This window comes from Hypanus sabinus, chromosome 5 (assembly GCF_030144855.1).
Source record: "Hypanus sabinus isolate sHypSab1 chromosome 5, sHypSab1.hap1, whole genome shotgun sequence".
In the NCBI taxonomy this organism is placed as follows: Eukaryota; Metazoa; Chordata; class Chondrichthyes; order Myliobatiformes; family Dasyatidae; genus Hypanus; species Hypanus sabinus.
The window spans coordinates 9,111,160-9,129,875 of NC_082710.1; the positions used below are offsets into that span (position 1 = coordinate 9,111,160).

An 18,716-nucleotide genomic window follows, 5' to 3' on the forward strand; every position below is an offset into this window, starting at 1 on the left:
TCCAACATCAGTCTAACTCTTGCTTCTCACATAGCCCTCCATTTTCTATCATCCAAGTGCCTATCTAAGAGTCTCTTATATTTCCCTAATGTATCTGGCTCCACCATAATCCTTGGCAGTGTGCTCCACATACCCACCACTCTTGGAGCAAAAACAATAAAAAAAATACCAGGCTGGGTGAGGCTGAAGGTAGGTGGCATACAAATAAGATGGGAAGGGAATGGGGAATTATTTGAAAGCGATGAAAGGGAAAACTTCTTTAAGAAACATGGAGGATGGTGGGTATATTGAACAAGCTGTCAGAGGTGGTGATAGAGGCAGATAAGACTTTTACAGTTGTTTGCTCCCCGAAACACTGCAGTTTTAATTACCTTTTGTGTAGTGAAATAATTGAAGACACTGAAGTTAGTATTGAACAGGTACACATTATGGAGCAAATTGTCAGATTTGAGATGAGAGTTTATGGGCTGACTTTTAGATATTTTATAGAATATAGCACTACAAACTCACCCAAAATGATGTTGAACATCCGTGGATTGAGAATAGCCGGACAAATCAACCGCAAGAAAACAAATCCACTATCATAAATGGGAAAACAAACATTAAATATAACTTGTCAAAGACACCGTTTGCCAAGAAAAAATATGCAAAAAGTAACAAATGAGGAACACTTTTGAGTACATCAAATAACAAGAACAAATAATGGACAAACTGTTATGCTATTGATCTTCAAAGCTCATCAACTAGGGATACTCTAATGAATGAGGTTTTAGAAACATAGAAAACCTACAGCACAATACAGGCCCTTCGGCCACAATGCTGTGCTGAACATGAACTTACTTTAGAAATTACTTTGGGTTACCCATAGCCCTCTATTTTTCTAAGCTCCATGCACCTGTCCAGGAGCCTCTTTTCTGCAGTTGAATTTGACTGTTTAATTCTTAGATTATACTTGTTATTTTCTTTTCAGTTTAACAATTAATTATCTGCTTCTATTTTAAATAGTTATTTTATATGCAAGTTACTGGTTACTATGATTCCTAGTGGCTATTGTATGCACGTCACAGTTTAAGATACCTCTAATGGTTATACCAAGTATAATTCTGAAAGCTTCTTTGTTTTGCATTAAATGAATGTTTTCTCATTGGTTAATTTGGTACTGCAGTATTGAATAAGTGCTTTCAAACTGGTTTATTCACATCTGTTTTATGTTAGGCACCATCTTCAATTTTTCTGTTCTCAATCTAGTAGACCCCCTATCACTATCTGTTTCAAATTCTCTTTGTTCTATCAACTCTTAATAAAACAAATATGAACCAACAAGTTTTATGCCTCATTCCTGAATTCTAAAAGAACGTCTCCAGCAGCCTTTGTGATAATCCATTTCTACTCCTGATTATCCAAGGAATCTCACCTTATTTAGCAATTCATCATAATTTTTCTCTCTAATTATGTTGCCTGAAGAGCTTACAGGTATCAGTTCAATCCAACTGTAGAACATTGTTCCAAGCTAGAATACATTGTGTCAGCTTTTCATCACAACACAAGTAGCTACCAAGATCAATCAAAGGAGCCTGGTGCAGAACTTGTAACTTAGTCTAAATTCTTGCCCTAACCAAGATATACATTAGTTGTAACATTTCCAAATATTTAAAAAAAAATCTGCAGTGCAAAATAGCTAAAAGAGCTAATGTATCAGAAAGCTGAAAATACTTTTATACCTGACAACTCTGGTTCTCATGGTATGATTTTGTGGCCATTTCTGTTGGACAGATTTTTGTAAACATCCATAAATAAACCTTAAAGACCTGTCAAAGTAAAATGATTTGAAATAATTTATCAGAATTCACTAAGGAATTTCTTGCAGTTAAAATCCAACAAACCATTTGTAGATTATTTTACATTATCGTATGATTAGGGGATTTATTACACCTTTGCATAGAGATTCAGAAATTATTTTGGATGTTAAGTCAAACATCATAGTAACAGAACTTTAACACACATAGACTACACTGTATCAAATCACAGACCATGAAATGTAATCAGTGATGTGATAGACATATCAAATATTGACTCAATTATTCAAAAAATATTACAGGAATCACCCTAAGAAAAATAACAAAGGTCGTGCCAGAGAACAATGTTTCAACACCCAACATCTTCTGGATGGTCCACAAAACGGTTTATTTCACTTTTTATGTTTTCTTCTTTTAAATGAGGTTAAAAGAACACTTATTCTTTTTGTTGGAGGCTGTAATCCACAGTTTGATGGTGTGTTTTCAGGTGGATTGAATCTTGCTGTCACTGAGAAGATTCCAGGAGGTGAATGGCTTTGAGGCTTAGAGATGCAGCGCTAACTCATGATAGACTTATTTCATGCTGGACTTGCTGGGTAAACTGAATTGAAGTGAATTGACTTTATTTCTTACATCCTTCACATACATGAGGAATAAAAATCTTTACGTTACATCTCTGTCTAAATGTGCAAGTTATAGTAATTTGTAGTAAATAGTATGTACAACAGGACAGCCAATATAGCAAATAACTAAATTGTATCAGCGTGAATTAATCAGTCTGATGGTCTGGTGGACAAAGCTGTCCCGGAGCCTGTTGGTCCTGGCTTTTATGCTGTGGTACCATTTCCCGGATGGTAGCAACTGTAACAGTTTATGGTTGGGATAACTCGGATCCCCAATCATCGCTCGGGCCCTTTTTACGCACCCGTCTTTGTAAATGTCCTGAATAGTGGGAAGTTCACATCTACAGATGCGCTGGGCTGTCCGCACTATTCTCTGCAGAGTCTTGCAGTTGAGGGAAGTACAGTTCCCATTACAGGTAGTGATGCAGACAGTCAAGATGCTCTCAACTGTGCCCCTGTTGAAAGTCCTTAGGATATGGGGACTCATGCCAAACTTCTTCATCTGCCGGAGGTGAAAGAAGCGCTGTTGTGCTTTTTTCACCACACAGCCGATCTGTACAGACCACGTGAGATCCTCAGTGCTGTGTATGCCAAGGGACTTAAAGCTGTTCACCTCTCAATCCCAGATCCATTTATGTCAATAGGGGTTAGCCTATCTCCATTCCCCCTGTTCCACAACCAGGTAGTTCCCTTGTTTTTGTGACTTTGAGGAGAGGTTGTTTTTTTAGACACCACTGTGTCAAGGTGATGAATTCTTCTCTGTAGGCTGCCTCATTATTATTTGTGATAAGGCCAATCTATGTAGTATCATCAGCAAATTTAATTAGCAGACTGGAGCTGTGGGTAGGCGACACAGTCATGGGTATATAGGGAGTAAAGGAGGGGGGTTAGGACACACAGAAGGGCAGAGGTGTCAGTGATCTGACAGGAAGTCCAGGATCCAGCTGCACAAGGCAGGGTGAAGGCCGAGGTCTCTGAGTTTCTTGTCAAGCCTGGAGGGAATTATGGTGTTGAATGTTGAACTGTAGTCCAAGAACACCATTCTCACATAAGCATCCTTCTCCAAATGCAAGGAAGATTGAAACCTTGAGCCGAGTGCGGAAGGTAAAGGAGTGTTCAGCACTGTCTACCAGCCTCTCTTACTTGTTGCTACAGGAAGATGGTCTCTTTCTCCCTCTTGCTGCTCCTGAGAGAACGCCCTTTTTCGAACAATCTCTCTCTGTCCCCAATGTGCTGTTAGAGGATATCAAGTTCTGGGTCTGCAGTTTGTGGATTGGACTGTAATTTGATTGAACTCTTACGATTTTGTATTTTTATATTGTGTTTTCGCTCATTCTTTCTTGTCATTTGCATGATTTGTTTTGTGTGTGTGGAGGGACGGGTGTCAATGTTCTTGTTTCTGTTTGCACAATGTTTTTTTTTGCTTGTAGTGAGTGGGTTTATATTTTTCTTTAAATGAGTTCCATGGCTTTTTTTTTGTTTTGTTGCTGTCTCAGGGTTGTATGCTGCATTCATACTTTAATAAATGAACTTCAAAGTTTTAAGGTGAACAGAAAAAACATTTCAATGGCCAGGATGAGAAGAAACTGACTTGGAGCAGCCAAATTAGATGAACAAAATGATCAGCATGGATGTGTGGGTATATCATTAGAAAGCTGCCTCTCAGGGGCCCGAGTCCAGGATATCTTGGATCAAGTCCTCAGCATTCTTATGTGGGAAGAGTGAACAGACAGAGGTCATGGTCCATGTAGGTACCAGTGACATGGGTAGAACGAGTGACAAGGTTCTGCATAGGGAGTTCAGGGAGTTAGGTGCTAAGTTAAAGGGCAGGAGCTCCAGGGTTGTGATCACAGGTTTGCTACCCGTCCCACATGCTAGTGAGGCCAGAACTGGGAAGATTATATGGCTTAATATGTGGCTAATGAATTGCTGTAGGAGGGTGGGTATAAGGTTTTTAGATTACTGGGCTCTCTTCCAGGGAAAGTGGGACCTGTACAGAAGGGATGGTGCGCACCTGAAATAGAGGGGGACAAAAATCCCAGCGGGAAGGTTTCTTAATGCTAGACAGTGGGGTTCACACTAAAGATGTGGGGGATGGTAATCAGAATGCCAGAACTGTTAGTGGTGAGGTTGTGGGCGTAGGAATCAAAAGGTTGAGCATGGTGCTACAAGTTCGAAAAAGATGAATATAGGACTGAAGGTGTTATATCTGAATGCACACAGAATATGGAATAAGGCATATGAACTTGCAGCCAGCTGCAGATTGGCAGATATGCTGTTGTAGGCATCATGGTTGAAAGAATTGGTAGGAAGACAGAGGGGGCAGTCTTGCTGCTGGTAAAAAGTGAAATCAAATCATTAGAGATGACATACAGTCAGGTGTTGAATCTTTGTTAATAGTGCTAAGGAACTGCAAGGGTAAAAAGACCCCGATGGGAGTCGTATATACCTTGAGGCTGCTTAAAAGCTACAAGCCCATGGTATTAAAGGAAAGATTCTACCATGGATAAAGCAGTGGCTGATTACCAGGAGGCAAAGAGTAAGAAAAATGGAGATATTTCTGACTGGCTCCTGGTGACTAGTGGTGTTCCACAGGGGTCTAGGTTGAGACTGATTCATTTTACATTGTACGTCAATGATCTGGATGATGGAATGGATGGCTTTGTTGCAAAGTTTGCAGATGATATAAGGATAGGTAGAGGGGCAGGTAGTTCTGAATTAATTGTTTTTTGCATCCATCTCACAACATGAGGGAGTAAAAATTTATGTTGCATCTCTGTCACTATGTACAAATACTAAGGAAGAGATATGTGGGAGGATGTTGCCCAAACATTTGAGGAAGTAGAGGACCTACAGAGGGGCTAAGGTTAGGAGAACAGGCAAAGAAATGGCATATGGAATACACTGTCAGGAAGTGTAAGGTCATGCACTTTGGTAGAAGAAATGAAAGGATTGATTTTCTAAATGAAGAGAAAATACAAAAAACTGAGACGCAGAAGTAATTTGGGAGTCCTTGTGCAGAATTCCTAAAAGGTTAATTTTCAGGTTGAGTCAGTAGTGAGGAAGGCAAATGCAATGTTAGCATTCATTTTAAGAGGACTAGATTATAGCAAGGTGATAATGTTGAGATTTTAAAAAACACTGGTGATTTTGGGGAATTGTGAAGAGTTTTGGACCCCTTTTCTTAGGAAGGTTGTGCTGAAACTGGAGAGGGCTCAAAGGAGGTTCACAAAAATGATTCCAGGATTGAATAGCTTGTCATATGATGAGCATCTGATAGCTTTGGGCCTGTATCCACTAGAATTCAGAAGAATAAAGGGCAATTTCATTAAAACCATTCAATGGTGAAAGGTCTTGTTGTTAAAAGTGGGTGTGGAGAGAATGTTTCCTATGGTGGGACAGTCTAAGAATAGAGAGCTTCAGAATAGAGCGGCATCCTTTTAGAACAGAGATGAGAAGGAATTTCTTTCGCTAGAGTGGTGAATCTGGAATTCATTGCCACAGGCAGATGTGAAGGCCAAATCTTTATGTTTATGTAAGGTAGAGGTTGATATATTCTTGGTTGATCAGGGCATGAAGGGATATGGGGAAAGGCAGGAGATTGGGGATGAGGGGAAAAATGGATCAACCATGATGAAATGGTGGAGCAGACTCAATGGGCCAAATGGCCCGATTCTGCTGCTATTTCTTATGATATAAAATGATACCCAGAGAGAAAGGTGACCAGAATTTGTGGAAAGGGAAATGGTTAATGGTACAGGATGATAATCTGATGCTCATTTCTGGCAATTTTAAAGTTCCACAGCCAGCAGATTAGTTTTGCTTTACAGTTTGATAACTAGAGATTGTTTCCAAACATTCAGTGAAGGAAAAGTTCAGATATTGGGTATTCTTAGGCAAGACAGGCAGTGACAAAAGTGCTGAAGTGATGTTTAATACTATTAGGTGGAAGTTGATGCAATGTTTCATCACTGACGTCAGTGTTAAGCTTTACAGAATAATTTTTAGGTAACTGTGCAGGTACAACATAGAAGCCATTCTATCATCTTACATCATTGAACAGGTAAGTAGGGATTGGACAACACTATTAGAGGAAACTACAGCTATCTCTTAAAGGAGTAAGTGCTTCCTAATCCCCAGAATGAGAGTTGGGATATTAATACAAGTATCTACAAGTAAATAATTAATTCCAAGGTTTAATTTTGGAGAGAAACACAGTGTGGGACTGTGATCGATATGCTTACAATGTCCAAGAAGGTGCTGATGGGGAATGGTAACAGGATAAAAAGGCAGGTTAGTCTACTGTAGATACACCTCATGGAAAGACCAACCTTTAAAGAAATTAAACTGATGTCTTTTCTGTTACGAGGAAGTAGAAATGGAGACAATGCATATTGCAAGACTGAAAAATTACATTCATGTACATAAAGAATGTTCCTAATGATAAATAGACAGAAAAAAAATACTACCATCACAGGATTTTTTTTGCTAGGTACCGCAATTCTGCATGTTACATACTTACCTATTTCTCTCACCTTTCTGGTTGGAAAGCTCATGATCATTGCAACAGATTAAAACAAATTTAAAACACAATGGATTCCTTTTAATTGGGCTATCAGTTAAATCGGGGCAGCCATTTATTTAAGACCACTCTTAAAGAACAAAAAATAATCAAGAAAATAGCCAGGGTTCACTTCATTTATTTGGGACACAATGCAGCATAGACTGGATGAATTCCTCTGGTGATAACTATTAAGAATTTGTAAATAGTTTTTTGTACTGTAGTGGTATTAGTAGTGTTCTAATTTGTTCTGTAGTTCATTTCAATAAGTACTATTACTCAAGCTACATCCACACTAGACCGGATAACTTTGAAAACGCTGGTTTCGAGTAAAAATGATAGGCATTTAAAAAAATATCTGTCCACATTGAAATGGAGATTTCATCGAATCTCCTCCTACTGCGCATGCGCAGGACATCTACTAAAAACAAGCGACATGTTTGCTGTCGAATCTCGCTGTGAAAGACGGTGCATGTTTGTTCAGTTACAGACTAGAAAAACTTAAATGACTGGCAGCTGTTGGCTCTCGTGCAGGAAGATTTAAAAGTAAAAAAAACACATTCACTGAAGCGTATGGAGGCAACCGACAGGGAGTTCACGGACTGTATGACCCAGCTGATGACGAACATTGAAAAACTGACTAACTCTGTTGCATTAATAAAGCACCTTGTTAAATGTGTAAAACATGTCTGCATCAGTATTATCTTGTATTTCCATACAATGTTACATTAAGCTGTTACACATCTACTGTCAGAGAAGTACTTGCATAAATAGGTAAACCACCTTCATATGAGCAAGGACAGAAAACGGCAAAGTGAGTATAGTATACTTATTTATTCAGTAAGTTATGGGTCAAAGTATTTGGTGAGTACATTTGTAACTCTTCTGGCTTCAGTCTCATTGCCATCTGTTCTGAAATCGTTAGGTTGCGTTTTAGAAAACAATTAAATGGCGCGCTGCCGTCTGACAGCGTTTTCAGATTTCTCTGGTTACCTTGTCCACACTGATCTGCCTGAGTGGTGTTTTCAAAAATACCCACCCTGGAAAGTATTTCTGAAAAGCTCCGGTTTAGGGGGATGAAAACGCTGTTTTAGTGTGGACGAAGGGTAAAAACGAAGAGAAAAAGCTTTGGTTATGGATTTATCCGGCGTAGTGTGGACATAGCCTCAGTTAAATGGTATTTGTTTATGTGTTCTTTTTAAAAACAATTTCAATGAAGTTTCGGCTAGTTGGGCAGGGGCTTGACTGGGCCAAAATGTACTGGTCCCGATGTGTCCCAAGTAACTGGAATCCACTGTAACTTGTACGCCCAATATTTTTTTGAATGGATATAATTTCATTACTTACTGAGGCAGTTCTTCTGCAGCCATGAAAATTTTTTCCACCAATTCAGACAGGAGACTTAACAGGTGTGTCAAATTAGTGTTCACATCTTCATTTTTTTCAAGTTTAGAAGGATTTAGCTGAAAAACAAATAGGTTTCCATATTATGTGACAACAGACACAGAAGCAGCAACAGACGCTGGAATCTGGAGCAACAACCAATCTGCTAACGGAACTCAATGGATCAAGCAACATCTGATGGAGGAAAGGAATTGTTGAAACCATGCATCAGGACAGTGCAGAGAGGCAGGATGGCCAATATAAAGAGAGGAACAGGACCGGTGAGACAGGAGCCCAAGACAACAGGTGGACTGAGGAGAGGTGGAAGATGAGAGTGAGAGAATACATGTTGAGAGGTAGGTGGGGAAAGGGACATGTGAAGATGGGAGACAGATGCTGGAGATATTCAGGACCACAAAGAGCTACCAAAGCTGGGCTCTGAGACATGGTGTAGCCATGGACACCAGTAAGTGCCTAGCTTACTGCCACATTTTACAGACCCTGTTCTGAACATTCTTTGGTACGTCTCCCCAACACTTTCTCCATAACATTGGTGTTGTTTCCTGTCTCCATGAAGAACTCATTTTAATCACCTTTGCCACTTTAATGCTGTAGTCAGCACGGATACTTACTATTAACCCACTGCCTCCCCACAGCAACAAAACCTCTTCCCACTCAGTCTCTCATCATTTCTTTCTTCCAGTTTTTCATCTCCACCATATCTACTCTCAATATGTGGCTTCCCATTCTGGAATGTTCTTTTTCTTCAGGAAGCATGGCCTCCCCTTCAGCAGTGGTTCATGAAGCCTGCTCTCCTCTGGTTCTCACAATTCTACTCTCACCACTCTTCCCTCCACACAGAACAGTTCCCTTAGTCCTCACCTTTCAACATTTTCACCTCCACTTTCTGCACAGCATCCTTTGTCATTTCTGCTAGTTGCAATGAAATCCTATTACCAAACACATCTCCTTACCCCTTCTTGTCTTCTGCAGGGAATACACTGACTATTATCTGCTCATCCCTCCTGACTCCACCTCTCCCTGGCCCCTGCAGTCAAAGGAGATGTAACATCTGTCATCATTACCTTCCATGTAGAACTTGGGTTCTGGTAAAGCCCTCTCTACCATCAGAGCAACGTCACAGGAAAGCAGCATCCATCATCAACCACCATCCAGGCCATGCTCGCTTCTTCTTGCTGTCATCAGGAGGTGCTACGGGAGCCTCAGGATTCACACCAAGTTCAGGAACAGTTATTACGCTCAACCATCAGGCTCTTGAACCAGAGAGGTTGCCCATCACTGAACTGTTCCCAAAATCTATGGACTCTCTTTTCAAGTACTGTTTATCTCACATTCTTGATATTTATTGCTTATTTATTACTATTATTTTCTCTCCTTTTTTGTATTGCACAATTTGTTTTCTTGTCTATCCTGTAGAGTGCAGTCTTTCATTGATTCTATTGTGTTTGTTGCATTTACTATGATTGCCCACAAGAAAATGCATCTCAGAGTTGTATATGACGACTTACACTTTGATAATAAATTTACTTTGAACTTTGGTTCCAACTGCCATTTCTCTCTTTCCGTTTTCACCACCTTTACTTTCAACAGTCCAACTTTGGTAGCACTTTGTGTTCCTGCTCATCTCCTATCAGAAGCTGTCTCCCATCTTCACAATTCCCTTTCTCCCACCGCATTTTACCTGCCAGTCTATTTATTGTTTGCTCATATCCCTCTTTCCATCTCAAGTCACTTTTATTGTCATTTTGACCATAACTGCTGGTACAGTGCATAGTAAAAATGAGACAACGTTTTTCAGGACCATGGTGTTACATGACACAGTACAAAAAACTAGACTGAACTAGGTAATAAAAAAAAGAGAAAGCTACGCTAGACTACAGACATACCCAGGACTGCATAAAGTGCACAAAAAAAAGTGCAGGCATTTACAACAAATAATAAACAGGACAGTAGGGCAAGGTGTCAGACCAGGCTTCAAGTATTGAGGAGTCTGATAGCTTGGGGGAAGAATTTGTTATATAGTCTGGTCGTGAGAGCCCGAATGCTTCGGAGCCTTTTCCCAGAGGCAGGAGGGAGAAGAGATTGTATGAGGGGTGCATGGGGTCCTTCATAATGCTGTTTCCTTTGCAGATACAGTGCCTAGTGTAAATGTCCGTGATGGCTGGAAGAGAGACCCCGAAGATCTTCTCAACTGACCTCACTATCCGCTGCAGGGTCTTGCGATCTGAGATGGTGCAATTTCCGAACCAGGCAGTGATGCAGCTGCTCAGGATGCTCTCAATACAACCCCTGTGGAATGTGATGAGAATGGGGGGTGGGAGATGGACTTTCCTCAGCCTCTGCAAAAAGTAGAGACGCTGCTGGGCTTTCTTTGCTATGGAGCTGGTGTTGAGGGACCAGGTGAGATTCTCCGTCAGGTGAACACCAAGAAATTTGGTGCTCTTTACGATCTCTACCGAGGAGCTGTCGATGTTCAGCGGGGAGTGGTTGCTCCGTGCCCTCCTGAAGTCAACAACCATCTCTTTGGTTTTGTTCACATTAAGAGACAGGTTGTCATTGGCCTGCCACAGTCTCCCAGCTCCATACCTGCTCTCCTTCCCGTTCTAGCACAAATTGTCTTGTCATATAACACCTTTCCCTAATCCATCAATCACTTTGGGCTCCTGTCTCATCACCACTCCCCTTCCCCTCTCTATTCCAGCCAATTTGCCTCTCCACTCTCAGCCCTAATGCAGGGTATCAACCTGAAACACTAACCTTACTTCCCAGATGCTGCTCAGCTTGACGAGATTGCTTGTTACATGATGACAGATAAGCCACTGGGAAACAATATTATTCTATGCAAATGCCTTGCTTAGATGACAAAGTTATCATTGAATGAATGTCAAAATGATTATAAACAGTTAAAGCTAATCATTTATAATCCTGTTAATACATTTTTATGTTCACAGAAATTTGGCATTAAATTCAAACACTGTTTGCTCTACTTCACAATTATGCCAATATTAGAGGTTCAACTCCAATGCAGTATTTGACATTTTAAAGAAGTTGATTTTACACCAACTGCTCCTATAGGGTTGTCACAATCTTTGTGGGTAAGGTATCTATAATTGTTCAATTTCTAATCATTATTGATAAAACCTGAAGAGCCAGTTATGCGAGTAGATTTAAAAGATGGGGGGAGGGGAGAGTGAACCACCAGGTGACATGTGAAACCTGGAGGGGGAGGAATGAAGTAAAGAGCTAGGAAGTTGATTGCTAATAGAGAAAAAGTGGGGAGGAGCACCAGAAGGAAGCAATGGGCAGGGAAGGAGAAAGAGGTAAAAGGGGTGGGAAATTTGGCTAGATGCACAGATGGATATGTTTCTCATTAATATCAAAATTATAGTTTAAATAGGGTACCAAAATAAGTAAATTGTTGTAGCTCTTGCCACTAATTTTTACTATGTCAATTAACATACCTCACATGCAACATGAGTGAATCTGCAGATGCTGGAAATAAATAAAAAACACAAAATGCTGGCAGAACTCAGCAGGCCAGACAGCATCTATGGGAGGAGGTAATAATGACATTTCGGGCCGAAAAACTTCATCAGGAGTGTAGTAACATGGGATGGTCAAGGGGGTATAAGAAGTAGGGGGAGGGATAAAGCAGAGAGCTGGGAAGTGATAGGCTGAAGGGAAATGGGCTGGGGGAAGGTGGAGAATTATGGGAAATAAAAGAGAAAGAAAGGTAGGGTTGGGAGGAGAGCTTACAGTGAGGGGGTAAAAAAGAAAAAGAGAACCAGACTAAAATAATAGAAAGGGATGGGGGTAAGGGTGGGGGGCAGGGGTATCAACAGAGGTCAGTGAGTTGGATGTTCATGCCGGCAGGAAGGAGGCTACCTAGGCGGGAGATAAGATATTGCTCCATTGACCTGTGTGTGGTCTCATCTTGACGGTAGAGGCGGCCATGGACAGACATGTCGGAGTGGGAGTGGTCTGTGGAATTGAAGTGTGTGGCCACAGGGAGATCCCGCCACTGCTGGAGGACTGAGCGCCGGTGTTCGGCGAAACGGTCTCCCAATCTGCGGCAGGTCTCCCCAATGTATAAATGGCCACATCGGGAGCACCGGATACAGTATATCACCCCAGCTGACTCACAGGTGAAGTGGTGCCTCACCTGAAAGGGCTGTCTGGGGCCTGGGATGGTGGTGAGGGAAGAAGTGTGGGGGCAGGTGTAGAACTTCTTCCATTTGCAGGGATGAGTGCCCGGAGGGAGGTCCGTGGGGAGGGATGGGGGGGATGAATGGACAAGGGAGTCACATAGGGAGCGATCCCTGCGGAAAGCCAAGAGTGGGGGGGGAGGGGAAGATGTGGTTGGTGGTGCGATCACGTAGGAGGTGGCGGAAGTTACGGAGTATTATGTGTTGGATCTGTAGGCTGGTAGGGTGATAGGTGAGGACCAGGGGGACTCTATCCCTGGTGGGCTGGCGGGGGGATGGGGTGAGGGCAGAGGTGCGTGAAATACAGGAGACGCGATGGAGGGCAGAGTTGATAGTGGACGAAGGGAAGTCCCTTTCTTTAAAAAAGGAAGACATCTCCTTTGTCCTAGAATGAAAGGCCTCATCCTGAGAGCAGATGCAGAGGAGGCAGAGGAATTGAAAGGGATAGAATTTTTGCAGGAGACAGGTGGGAGGTGGAATAGTCTAGGTACCTGTGGGAGTTAGTAGGTTTGTAGTAGACGTCAGTGGATAGGCTGTCTCCAGAGACAGAAACAGAAAGATCTAGAAAGGGGAGGGAGGTGTCGGAAATAGACCAGGTGAATTTGAGGGTGGGGTGAAAGTTGGAGGCAAAGTTAATGAAGTCGACAAGCTCAGCATGCGTGCAGGAAGCAGCACCGAAGAGGACAGATACCAGTGTAGGCTTGGAGATTGCTCCACATGGCCAACAAAAAGGCAGGCATAGCTAGGACCCATGCGGGTGCCCATGGCTACACCTTTAGCCTCCTTCCTGCCGGCATGAACATCCAACTCACTGACCTCCGTTGATACCCCTTACCCCCATCCCTATCTATTATTTTAGTCTGGTTCTCTTTCTCACCCCTCACTATAATCTCTACCCCAGCCCTACCTTCCTTTCTTTCTCTTTTATTTCCCATAATTCTCCACCTTCCCCCTAGCCCATTTCCCTCCAGCCTATCACTTCCCAGCTCTCTACTCTATCCCTCCCCCCACTTCTTATCCCCCCTCGACCATCCCATGTTACTTCACTCCTGATGAAGGGTTTCAGCCCGAAATGTCGTCACTACGTCTGGCCTGCTGAGTTGTGCCAGCATTTTGTGTGTTTTAACCTACCTCACATGACTGTTTACTCTCCATTATCTTCAGAATGGTTTCTTTCAGAGCATGGTGGATAAACGGTGTTGCTGTTGATTTCATGTATTGTTCCATAAGTGTGCTTGACAAAGTTGTGGCACGGAAAAGCGTAGTAGATTCGTCTTCGGGAAAATACAATCAATGTTAAAATTGTTAAAGAACCACAAAATTGGAAAGAATGGTTTACATACATGAAACTTAATTCTATGGTTCAAATTAAATAAATATATAAACAAGTTGACTATAATGATACGGGTACAAACAAACTCACCTTCCATGCTGATTTCCCTGTCATTTAATATCCGTAATAACATTGATTCAAGCTTTTCATGCCGAAAAATCCGTAGCAGAATGGTGGCCAGTAATGTGCGATCCTGGCCACAGACGTGAGACAATGCATATATCACATGAAATTCTTTCTGGAGAATAAGCTAAAACAAATGAAATATTTTATGAGAAATTAAATAAAATACACCTTTAAATGTACTTTTAGAAATATATTCTGTTAGATTAGGTTTACTTTAAAATATAGAGGGAAAAAAAAAGTCCAAAATGAAAATTTGGATTATGGATCCAGTCAAAGCTGACGACAGAACCTGGCACTGACCAAATACTGCAGGACTGAAAGTCCTCCAGTTTACAAAAGTATAGGTACAGAAATACCTATCTTTGTTTCTTGACGACACAATCTTAAATTTAAAGTGGTAGTTGAGAAAATGAAGATTTCTTTTTTGAATGATGGTCCCATGAAATGGAACTGATACAGAAATATAAAGGTTAGATTTGTCATGTGTACATCAAAACAGAGCAAAATATGTCGTTTGCATCTAATCAAGATTGTTGAGGATTGTGCTACGCAGCTGCAAATTTTGCCACATTTCTGGCTCAAAATACATTAACTGGAAGAACACAAATCTAATAATTTGGAAATGTAATGTGATAATTTACTAGGTAAGTTTACTGATGCTGGAATTCAAACAACTTCCCAATTTAATAATTGAGCCCAATGATTTGTTCCAATACAAACTCTAATTAAAATTATAAAAGACTCAAAATACTCATGAAGTCAGAGTGAATCAGTGGAGGAAGAAACTTCCTCGACACAGTGGACCGTCTCTCTAAACCCCATCGTCCTGCTCTCAATTTTTAAAACATTCATATTATTTAGGGTTTTTTCCCCCCAATTTAAAGTCCTTATATAAATGCTGTTTTTTAAAAAATTGTGCAACTTTAACTTGAGGCTAAACATCTTAAAAATAAACTTCATGCAGAAAATTATAAGGCTTCTTTGGATAGTGAAGGAATCGGTGTTCTTCGGAATATTGTTTTCGACTATGCCCAATGTTTATCACCTTTGCTGCCTGTACAGGCACATAGAAATGAGTTTCTTAAGCATTTTGCCAATGCAATTGATCTTTAATGTTGATTAAAATTACAAACATGCAAAGTGCTGTAAACAAAAATAAAAAATACCTCTTTAAACTCACTGTATTCCTCTTCTGGCATTATCTTTTCCAATGAATATCGTGCTCTTACACGTAAAGATCCTGGCTCAATTCCTTTTAGTGGAAAATATGAACTGAGAGGGAACCATTCATCAATCATCTGTCCTTTCTGTAGCCTACTCAACTGGCAGCGCATAAATACTGAAAAATTAGAAATTGTTAGTTCACTTAAAATACTACATTTTAATGAATTTAAATTAAATATTGTAATTGTGCTCTGGTTTTCTACAACTTATCACAGAGACAGCCATTTAGTCAAGCACTCAAAAATTATTTTCTCTGTTTCTGGGACCATTAATAAATGAAGTTTTAAACCCCATATCCTTTTACTGAAAATTACTTGACTGCAATATTATCCCTGACAATGCTACCATTACTTATTTAGTGAGATGGGTGAAAGTCTCTACTCCAGTTTACACTGGCAATGAGGGAGACTTCAAAGAGAGCAACACAACTTTGTGAAGGAACTCAGCAGGTCAAGCAGACTCAGTTGGAGTACAGAAACTGTTGCCATTTCAGGTTGATACCCTGGATCAGAACCTGCTGAGTTCCTCCAGCATACTGTGTGTTGCTCCAGATTCCAGTGTTTGCAGAGAGAATTGGTTAAAAAAAAAAGATATGAAACAAGACAGAAACATCGACATTAAGTGATAGAAAAGGCACAAGAGAGGAATTTACACAAAGAAAAAAAAATCCATGGATACTAAAAATCAAAAACAAAACAGAACATTTGATAAATACTTATCTCAGTTAACACCAGACTGGATAGAGTAACCGATAATAGATTGAAATATAAGTTATCTCTTGCTAACTATTGCATAATCAAAGAAATGAGATTAAGAAACAACTGTTTTCACTGTAGGCACACTCTCCCAGCTCAAAAGGGCCTGGACCCCGTTTCAGTGAATTGAGGCAAGGTTTCTGGGTCATAGTAGTCCAAAATACCCAGGAAGAGGTCAGACTCAAAGTCTAAAGAGTCAATGCTGTCAGTATTTATGTGGAAGGAGATCAGATGCTCGTACATCACACCTCCAACCCTGCTGCAAATAGCACAATACAATCTCTCATTTCAAAGGCCACAGATAAAACACGTTTTTTCTTATTTTCTCTCAATGTACTGTACTGCAATTATTATAGGACATTTAAAGAGTTTAATTGGAATGGAATGCTTCAATCACATGGTGAGAGGCCAAACTTATTTCCTTGCAGCAGAAGAGGCTGAGGGGAGACTTGCTATGAGACCTACAAAATTATGAGAGACATGGACACGGTCCAGAATAAGAAACTTAATTCAAATTGCAGCAATGTCTAAGGTTAGAGGGCATAACTTTGAGTTGAGTACCAAGGGGTTTTAGAGGGGATCTGAGGAAGAAATTTTTCATTAGAGGGTAGATGCAACCAGAAATGATGGTAGAGGCAACATCTGGATAAACGCTTGATTTGCAAAAGTTTTAGATGCAATAACTAAGTGCCAGTCAATGGGATGAATACGGATAATGATTGGCATGGACATGATATGACAGAGTCATGCTTCTGTTCTATATTACTCTATGAATCTCAGTGATTCTAACTTGGCACTCACACATAAATACTCTGCAATGATGAAAACACATTGCCATTTCTAACTGTAACTGAATCAAAATCCTGAAATTGCCCAATTCACAATACTGACTGCAGATGGTTCAAGAAGGCAGCTCAGCATGAGTTTACAACTCTAAAATAGGACTGGCGCAGCATTAGTGTAAGTTGGATAACTTAATCAAATACACTTACAGATATCTGGATCTTTGCTCTTCTTCGTTCTGTTACTGAGACTAATCTCAAATACGTTTATATCTGATGAAAGGTCACTAGGGAAAAATGACAAAGAAATTAAGAACTAAGCAAGCTTGATTTCATAGTCTTATTAATACTAAGCAGACATGCTCTTTTAAGTTGCTGAATCTTCAGCATGTTGCTAATTTAGCTAAAAGAACAGAATCCATTTAATACAGCAGCGAAATCCAAAGACACATTACCAAATCAACCTGATGATAAATTATGTCAGTCTCTGTATTGGTGACAATTACAGAGAAAGGAAGGGCCCAGCAAAGAGTATGGCCTGGACCACTGTGCAAGAACAGAAAGTGGATGAAATGCAATACCATGCATGTTTGTGAAGTGAATTCAGAGTACAGATAGCTCAACAGGTAAAAATATCAAGTATTATTTTTTAAAATAAAAATAGATTTCCCAAGTATAAACAGATACAAAGCTAGTGAGGAGATACCAAAAAATTGGCAAGCTCTATTTTAAAATGGACACATCGTCCAGATTGGATAGAATGATCTAAAATTGCTCAAGAGTCTAAGGGGTTCAAATTGGTGATACTGTTGACAGCAGGAGGATGGTTTTGCATCAATCAGTTGGTAAACTGGGGAGCTTAAATGGCAGTAGGAGATTAATCCTGATAGGTAAGAGTTATTGCATTTTGTAAGGTCTAACTAATAAGGGTAAACACATGACAGAGCCCAAGCAAATATCAGGGAATAGAGGGAATTTGTCCCTTGTTTCACTTTAAGATTTGTCTCATAATCCAGACCTTGCAGTATAATGCAGGGTTACGTTATCTTACAGCTGTTTTTCTTACGAAACAATGTGCCAAATCTCATACATTTCTGATGAAAATAAATGACTCTAGAACTTGATTTCATGAGAAAAGGAGAGGGGCTAGGAAGTGATGTGTATAAACTAAATCATCTGCAAAACTGAGTTGTCACAGTTTTCGATTGTCATTGCACTTCAAACTATCTCCAAACCCCTTCAAATATTAGAGACCCAAGATTTGCTAATCAATACAAAAACTCTGTACATATTCCTACAACACATTATTATAGGCATTTAACTTTGAAGGAAGAGACTCACTCAAAGATGAATTCTTCAGTCCATACAGGATTCTGGCCTTCCCTGGCATTAGTTTTTGCCACCTGAATACTGTTTAAGTAAATGTTACAGTAAGGGTGTGTGAAATATTTGGCTGGTAGTTTATGGGCTTCTTCCACATACAAAACCAGACTGCTGACCTAAAGAAGGAAAACAATATTTCCATTAAACTAACAATAACTTTATATCAGAGACAAATTGTTTAAATATATAAAAATGGTTCAATTTATTGTATAAATATAATTGTATTATTCTATATTATTATACAATAAGGAATTAGGAGTGATATGACAATGCAGTAGGTATTGCTGTTCTCCTACAGCTCTGGCAACACAGGTTCAATCCCATCTAACTTCAGTTTGCACAGATTTTCCCCAATAATGTAGCTCTCCTCCACATTACAGAGGTGCATGTTAAATAGTCATTATGAACAGTCCCTAGTGTTTACTGCAATTAGGAGAGCTGGAGGGAATATGATGCACAAATCAGAGGAAATTGACAGGGAAATAAACACAGGAAAGATGATTCATGGAATTGCTCTAAGAATC

At 40.2% G+C, this 18,716-nt stretch overlaps 1 protein-coding gene across 1 annotated transcript in view; it reads right to left on the reverse strand.

The window, feature by feature from the left end:
* LOC132393915 (ras GTPase-activating protein 1-like) overlaps positions 1–18,716 on the reverse strand; it is a 112,961-nt gene that overhangs the window by 9,911 nt on the left and 84,334 nt on the right. The window contains exons 14-21 of the mRNA XM_059969353.1: positions 18,151–18,308; positions 17,020–17,096; positions 15,215–15,387; positions 14,013–14,172; positions 13,721–13,863; positions 8,328–8,443; positions 1,722–1,808; positions 511–578 (exon numbers count right to left, since the gene is read on the reverse strand). Coding sequence (XP_059825336.1) covers positions 511–578; positions 1,722–1,808; positions 8,328–8,443; positions 13,721–13,863; positions 14,013–14,172; positions 15,215–15,387; positions 17,020–17,096; positions 18,151–18,308 — 982 coding nt within the window. The remainder of the gene's footprint in view (positions 1–510; positions 579–1,721; positions 1,809–8,327; positions 8,444–13,720; positions 13,864–14,012; positions 14,173–15,214; positions 15,388–17,019; positions 17,097–18,150; positions 18,309–18,716) is intronic.